Raw genomic sequence first — 7,519 nt, 5'->3', positions numbered from 1 at the left:
CAGAGTGTCTACCTGTAACAGGGAGGTTGGGGGTTGCTTGGGGACTGCTTCACGCCTTGCCAGTTAGAATCACGGAACCATGAAGGTTGGAAGAGACCTCCGAGATCCTCTGGTCCAACCACCCCCCTACCACCAATGTCACCCACTAATCCATGTCCCCAAGCACCACGTCCAACCTTTCCTTGAACACCCCCAGGGACGGTGACGCCACCACCTCCCTGGGCAACCCGTTCCGGTGCCTGACTGCTCTTTCTGCGAAGAAATGTCTCCTCGTTTCCAGCCTAAAATTATTACAGACTAGGCTTGTGGGACCTTAAGAAGCACCAAGACACGCTGTGGGCTGGTAGAGCTGCCATCGGCCACACATACGCGTTATGCATATGGGCACACACACACGTGCTGTGCATGCGGACGTACGTGTGCGTTAGCACTGGGAAATTTAACTTCAGGGCTGCCCGACGCGGGTCGCCCAGGAGCCCCCCTCAGGCCCCAACATGGCGGCGGCCCCCTCCCGCCTCAGGGCGCCCCCCTCCTCCACGCGCCCCCTCCCCCACCGGCCGCCTCGGGGGCGTGGCCTGTCAGAGGGGGGCGTGGCCTGCGGGCGGGGGGCGTGTCCCGGTCCGTTCCCTGACGTCGTGCTCAGACAATGGGCCGAGCCGGCCCCTCGGCACCGGAAGCGGATGGCCCCGCTCCCCTCACGCATTCCTCCGCGGCGGAAGCGGCGGCGGCTCCCTCCCTCCCCCTCCTCCCGCCCCACTCCTCGCAGCCGGCGGCGGGCCGAGCGCTCCCCTCCCCCCGTGCGCTGAGAGGCGGCCGAGCCCCGTGCGCTGAGGGGCGGGCGCGGCGGAGGGACTACTTTCTCGCTCGGAAGCTTACAGTCTTCCTCCTTCCGGGTGGCAGCGCCGAACTACAACGCGTAACTTCCGGCGGGCTGGAAGGCGACCGAGAGGGGCTGCGGCGGGGGGAGGTGGCCCCGGGGGACGGGGCACGACGCCGCCGCCGCCGCCGCGCGGCAGGAGCCGCCCCCACGCTCCGCCTCTCCTGTCCGGCCGCCCGGGGATGCACCCCGGCCCGCTGCCCAGCCCCTGAGGGCCGCCCCCCGCCGCCCACCGGCCCCATCCCCAGTCAGCGGCGCCTTCCTTCTCTTACCCCCCCGCCCCCAGCCCTCAGCGGCCATGTCGGGGCCCGGCGGCGGGTCGCGCTACGCCGCCGAGTTCGTGCCCCCCCCCGAGTGCCCCGTGTTCGAGCCCAGCTGGGAGGAGTTCAGCGACCCCCTCGGCTTCATCGGCCGCATCCGTGGCCTGGCCGAGAAAACCGGCATCTGCAAGATCCGGCCCCCCAAGGTACCGCCCGCAGGGCGCGGGGCAGGGCGGGGGGCGCCTCGGCCGCAGCTCGGGGCCGCCTGTGGGCCCCTCGGGCCGCTCCCCCTCGCGGGGCTTCGTGCGTCGCCTTCCGCAGGCCTCCGTGTCCCTGCCAGGGAGCCTGTGCGGTGCTTGGTCGCCCAGTTGTGTTTGTAGGTTGCTTTGGAGCAGGTGAGGGGCTGGAGGGCATCCCGGTGCCCGGGGCTCGACGCTCTGCTCCCTTTAAAAGACAAAAAAAGCTGCAGCAGCGGTGCTGGGGGAGAAATGGGGCGTTTGCTCTGGGAGGAGCAGGAAGGTATTTCGTGTAAATGGGTCATTGTTTATAAACACAGGCTTCAAGCTGTTAATGGAAGTGTGGCAGGATTTGCATGTTTATGCTCGGTAGCATAAAAGGTAGAAGCTTGATATCTCCACTGCCTCGATGCACAAACCATTATTTTGTGGTGGCTTGCCCTGCGAGCTGGTAAGGCGTTTAGACGAGAACATCAGGCAACGCGGGAGAAGGTGATCAGAGCACTTCATAATTAAAGTACGAATAACCCTTAAATATAGCCATAAAATAGGAGATTGAAAACAGCAAAAGAGAGGGAAAAGGAACGCTGGAAGAAAGAGCTAAGAACAGCTTGTATATGGGGGCTGCTGATTAGATTTCATGATTCTTCCTCTCCTGCCTTCTCCGTGTTGCTGGAACCTGTTTAGTTGGTTTGATGACATGGTGAAAACTTGACCTCCAAGTCAAGTTTAGAAAGGGGCTGCCCCTTCTAAAATAAGCTGAATGGCTTAGGTTGGGAGGCCACAAGAAACCGAGCCAGATGCTGTTCATTGAGAATAACTGGAACTTTCCTAGCCGCTGAACGCAGTCGTGCTTCTTCCCCGTGATTGCCCAGCCATTTGCACTGCAGCGTTCTGCTGGATGCGTGCATCGGGTTGATTTGCGACCTGCAACGAGGACTAAATCAGACACTGTTTACCATCCTTGCTGATTTGTTATTCTTTTCCGCTATTTGAGGCTGTAAATGTTTTACAGTTGTATTTGGGGCCTTTCTGTTCTGCAGCAGCGCACATAATAAATACTTAGAGTGACTTGTCCATCTGGATTGTTGTGTCCTTCCGCTTGTTGTGTTTACTGCCCCGTGGGCTATCGCTATATCTTAAGCTTTCTTAAAAGGTCCTAAAGAGCTGAAATATACTTGTTCTGATGTCGTAACACAGTTTTGAGAGATGGGGCTGGGAGGCACATACGATTGAACCAACGACTGATGGTTCAGAAAGGCATTATTTAGGATTGCATTTTGTTAAAGCGTTGGACTCCTGACTGGTAGTTATTATCTCTAGAGATAATAACTGGAGACAAAGAGGAAAAAAGTTAGGTGCCTAATAACGTGCTTTGTTTGGTGTTTGCCGCTGCTGACAGTGAGAATTTTTAATTGTGCAGGAAATACAGAACTTTACTTCTTTCAAGTAAATAAATGCCAATGAGCGACATGTACTGAGCTCTCATACATGAGCTCAGTATGAGGTGGGACATACTGACATGCTTTAAGTCTTTTTTTTCTTTTTAACTCTGTGAGCATCTCTTCCCACAGTATTTTTGTTAGATGAAAGAATGATATTTTAAAGGCATGATAATGGCATAAAAGTAGAAAACGATATTACAAATTGTAGTGAAACTCATTTGCTAGTAGGAGCTTGTATATTCAAGTTATTACTAGGGCTTTTGTGCATTTTTTGGCAAAGTTTCTTGAAGCATTGAAACGTCTTTCTGTCTCCTTAGGACTGGCAGCCTCCATTTGCCTGTGAAGTACAAAGTTTTCGTTTCACTCCACGAATTCAGCGCCTGAATGAATTGGAGGTGAGCTTTTCCACTGTTGATACAATTTTGTATTTGCCCTGAAAGCTGTAGGTCTCTTTGCTCGAGATTTGCATCTTGGCAGGTTTCTGGATGGAGAGACTTTAGAAACCCATAGACCACATAAATGTTTATACTTGGCAGTGGCAGATTTCATATAAAATAACTCTCCGTGGCTTTGAGAAATGTCTGGTTTTTATTTTATTACCCAAAATAACCACAAGAGTCTTTCACATTCAACTGCAAATGTCTCAAATGAATGTCAATTACCATGTTGTGTACTAAGAGCAGCCAGTGTCTAGCCTTCAGTGCTCCACAGGCAGTTTTATTTATTTTTCTTAAAATATTTACTGCTGTTCTGAAGCCCCTGGTATATATTCAACCTTACATTCAGCTATCGTGATAATGCCTCTTAAGCATTAAAATTAACTGCTTTGTTTTTATAGGTCTAGTTACGCTTGGTTAATTTTACGTTTCAGAAATGTACAGGAGCTTTTTTGAAAGGAGTACGAGTCCCGTTCTGTCCTGGTTTTCCTTTTCCCTACAGCATTTCTCAAAGCCTTGCTCTGTTCATATACCAAAACGTCACGTATCATTTGGCTTGTAAATGGGTCTCCTTATGGAAAGTGATTTGAGTACTCCAAAAATACTCAAGGGAGGAGGTCCTTCTGCATGGTGAAGGCATACAGAAAAGCTGTTTGTAACCCCCTGTATCCTCATAGGTTTTATTAATTGCTCTTGTGTTTCTCCCTGGAATGCTGATTTTTTTTTTTTTAACAAGTAGACATTTTGGTTTCAAAATGAGAAATTGTTAGGTAGGAATTTGGCTTATGGGATCTTAAATGCAGGGAGCAAAATCATACGTAATTTTATGCTTATAAAGATCTTTCATCCTACTAATATTTTTATTTCTACGTTTTTTACCTATGAAATACTTGACTTGCCAAGTTGCACTTTGAAAATGTAAACACTATAGAAACTTACCATGTGTTTTCCCAGGACTGCAAGGTACTGTCATGCTTGTTTTGGGACATACACATTTGTCTTCTGTTACTGATTGCAGGCAATGACAAGAGTGAAGCTGGACTTCTTGGATCAGCTAGCAAAATTTTGGGAACTTCAAGGGTCCAATTTAAAAATCCCTGTGGTGGAGAGAAAAATACTGGATCTCTATGGTCTGAGCAAGGTGAGTAAGCAATTGCTGGATTTGGCCAGACAGACTTTGTTTTTCATTGTAGCTTGAGAAGCCAAGTAACAGGGAGGGCTGGTTTTACAGCATTAATCTCAATATGGAGATTAAATCTCATTGGGGAAAAAAACATAGTGAAAGAAGCCTTATAAATCACAAGGTTGTGGCAGACATGTCAAGCATATTTACATCAGCTGTCTTCAGTTGGATTGTATACAGCATGTATTTGCCTTGAACTGTAGAGCTTGAACATCCTGGTGTCTGCTGTTTGCCTTTGTCCTCTTATGTATGGCAGAGCTGCAGGAGTTTGAGGCAGTCTGAGAAGGTAGTGGCGTACTTCAGTTCCTGACTTAACAATTCTGCAACAAATTGTAGTTGGTCCCTCCTATCTCCCCATAAAGATTTTCCATGTGATGTAAATGTGCATCTCTGAGAGTTTATACCGTTCACTTCTGGAACAATTGTTTTAATCTGTTTCCAGTACAGCCTATGCTTGAGGCTGGCTAAAAAAATAATATTGCTATGGTTAAGTCTGATTTGTTGTTTCTCCAGATTTGCACACAAATAAAAAGCCTTTGCTGGAGGCGGCCATTGCACTGCCAAAATATATATACTGTTATAAACTTGGCTGCTAAGAAGGATTGTTAATATAAATAAGTAGATATTTTTTTAGCAAGGTGAAGAATTAAGATATGGAAGTTCTAGCATTTCTGTGCTAAAGCATCAGTTTCCATTCCCCTGTCTGGACTTCTTTCTCTTTGGTAAGTAGAAATGTAAAGATCCAAATAGGTGGTTAGAGCAGCTCAAAGCCTTTAACTTTTTTTTTTTATGTGTTTCAGATTGTTGCCAGCAAAGGAGGCTTTGAAGTAGTCACAAAAGAGAAGAAGTGGTCTAAAGTGGCAAGTCGGCTTGGCTACCTGCCAGGAAAAGGCACAGGGTCCTTACTGAAGTCTCATTATGAACGGATCCTATACCCCTATGAGCTCTTCCAGTCTGGCGTCAGCCTTATGGTGAGACACTTCTTTTCCAGAATGTAAAGATGGGATCCAAACTGCCCCTAGAATGCTGCTTGTTACTGCACATCAAAGTAGAACATGGTCTGCGTTTTTAGAAGCTGCAGCTATGTAGACAGACATACAGCTGCCCTAGTGCTTACTTGTGACAGAATAGTGCTAGAAGTTGTAATGTGACCTTGTGTAGTTATTTGCTGGTTGTAATTTCTTTAAAAGATTGAAGCCAACCCTATCAAGAAGGAAAATAGGGCAGAAGATGATGGTTGACTGGAAAGCTGTCTTAACCTCTCTTGATAAGCTGGCGGTTAAAGTTCAAAAAATCATAGAATGGTTTAGGTTGGAAGGGATCTAAAGACTGTCCAGTCCCACCTCCTCCACCCTGGGACATCTACCACTAGACCAGGTTGCCCAAAGCCCCATCCAACCTGGCCTTGAACGCTTCCAGGGATGAGGCAGCCATAATCTCCCTGGACAACCCATTCCAGTGCCTCACCACCTTCGTAGTAAATAATTTCTTCCTTCTCTTCTAAATCTCCCATGTTTGTTTAAAATCATGACACCTTGTCCTACTACTACCCTCCCTGATAGTCTCCCCGTCTTTCTTGTAGGCCCCTTTAAGTACTGGAAGTCCACCTAGTCTTCCCTGGGCTAAGCAAACCGCAACTTTTTCAGCCTTTCTTCATAAGAGAAGGGTGTCTGGACTAATTGCCCCTTGTACAAATGGCATGTGTAATGTGACTTCACAGATTGGCCTGTTTCTTAGCAAAGAGAATTGGTTCACATACAGAGGAATAACATCACTGCCTGATCAATCAACCTGGTGTCCTTTTGTGCTCTGATCCTCTAGGGCATCCAAAAGCCAAACTTGGACCTTAAGGAAAAAGTCGAGGCTGAGGACCTCAGCTCAGATGCCCAGGCTTCCCCAAAGCAAGGCTCAAGAATGAACGTCGTGCTGAAGAGAACCAGACGGGTCAAGTCCCAGGTACCCCTGTTGCTTGGCTCTTAGAGACAGAATGCTTATTCCTTGCACCAGTGAAGCAGCACTGGAAGTGCATCAGCAGGTTGTCCGCCTGTGGGAGCCTGCTCATAAGTGCCATGAGGAAGCAGTCTTTGCTTAAATAAAAATCCAGCGGAAGATGTCTCCCTGAGGCTTGGTTTACTTATGATAGATGTGCTGTTTATAGAAAAACATCTAAAAGATGCTTTTTGTTTAGTTACAAGTAGCCTATGTACCTTGGTAGTGCACATGCAAATGAAGCAGATAAAAAGCCATTTGTGAAATGATGTTGAAGCTTATGCTTGTACAAAGTTTGACACTTCTTAATTGTTTTCTTAATATATCCTCCAGCTACCTGAATGTAATCGTGTGTAAATAAGTCTTTGTTAATTGTGGAAATTAACGATGTGATACTTGGGACTAACCATTTTTGTGAAGAAATGAAACGGGTGGGAGGATGGATGCTCGATGATGGCATGCAAATTCCACAGGCTTTCTACTGAGAACTGGTTTCTTTTCACCTGCATTACCAGTATCGCAGGAACATCTGTTAATCCTCTAGGTGATATTAAATCCTGGGAGTGCCCCCCCATGTCTTAATTCCGATGGAATAAATGCGGCATTTAAAGTGGCAGTTATGGAAGCAGTCTTGGAGGCTTATCCTGACAGCTCCATTCCTTCAACTGCACTATTTAAAGCAGGCCTTCACCTTTTCACAAAGGCTGCTGTTGCAGGCAGCATCATAAGCTTTTTCAGATCAGCTCTAGTGGCTCCCTGCTGGCCAGCTGGTGGAACATGGGTGAAAGGTGGATTTATATGTAACATTCTTACTCCTTGCTTCATGCTGTTCTAGACTTGGTTTAAACACCATGATGTTTTGTCAAATGCTGTTTTTACAAGTTTATTTTCTTGTTAATGAGATTTTTGAGTGTCCTTTATAAACTTTCTCTGACATCATGACTGACTCAGACTAAATTGTCCCTTTTAGCCTGTTCCCTCTACTAACCGAAACAGCCTCAATGTTACTTATTGCAAACATAAAACAGTGCATCACGCAAGCAGTCCTGGCTGTGATCTTACCAGATCTCTCCAATCATGTATTGTTAGTGA

At 47.4% G+C, this 7,519-nt stretch overlaps 1 protein-coding gene across 3 annotated transcripts in view; it reads left to right on the top strand.

Annotated features, from left to right (window-relative positions):
* Positions 1-1,093: 1,093 nt before the first annotated feature.
* KDM5A (lysine demethylase 5A) overlaps positions 1,094-7,519 on the top strand; it is a 51,790-nt gene continuing 45,364 nt past the window's right edge. Inside the window, exons 1-6 of one of the 3 annotated variants that reach the window (XM_035345367.1) lie at positions 1,095-1,339; positions 2,175-2,178; positions 3,136-3,213; positions 4,274-4,396; positions 5,239-5,409; positions 6,260-6,394. In XM_035345367.1, coding sequence (XP_035201258.1) covers positions 1,176-1,339; positions 2,175-2,178; positions 3,136-3,213; positions 4,274-4,396; positions 5,239-5,409; positions 6,260-6,394 — 675 coding nt within the window. In that variant the 5' untranslated portion in view covers positions 1,095-1,175. Of the gene's footprint in view, positions 1,344-2,174; positions 2,179-3,135; positions 3,214-4,273; positions 4,397-5,238; positions 5,410-6,259; positions 6,395-7,519 lie in introns of all 3 variants that reach the window. The other 2 variants (XM_035345372.1, XM_035345358.1) reach the window with 2 other exon arrangements.

This window comes from Oxyura jamaicensis, chromosome 1 (genome assembly GCF_011077185.1).
Source record: "Oxyura jamaicensis isolate SHBP4307 breed ruddy duck chromosome 1, BPBGC_Ojam_1.0, whole genome shotgun sequence".
Classification (NCBI taxonomy): domain Eukaryota; kingdom Metazoa; phylum Chordata; class Aves; order Anseriformes; family Anatidae; genus Oxyura; species Oxyura jamaicensis.
The sequence above is the reverse complement of the archived record's forward strand: the minus strand, read 5'-3'. Positions and strand labels throughout refer to the sequence as shown.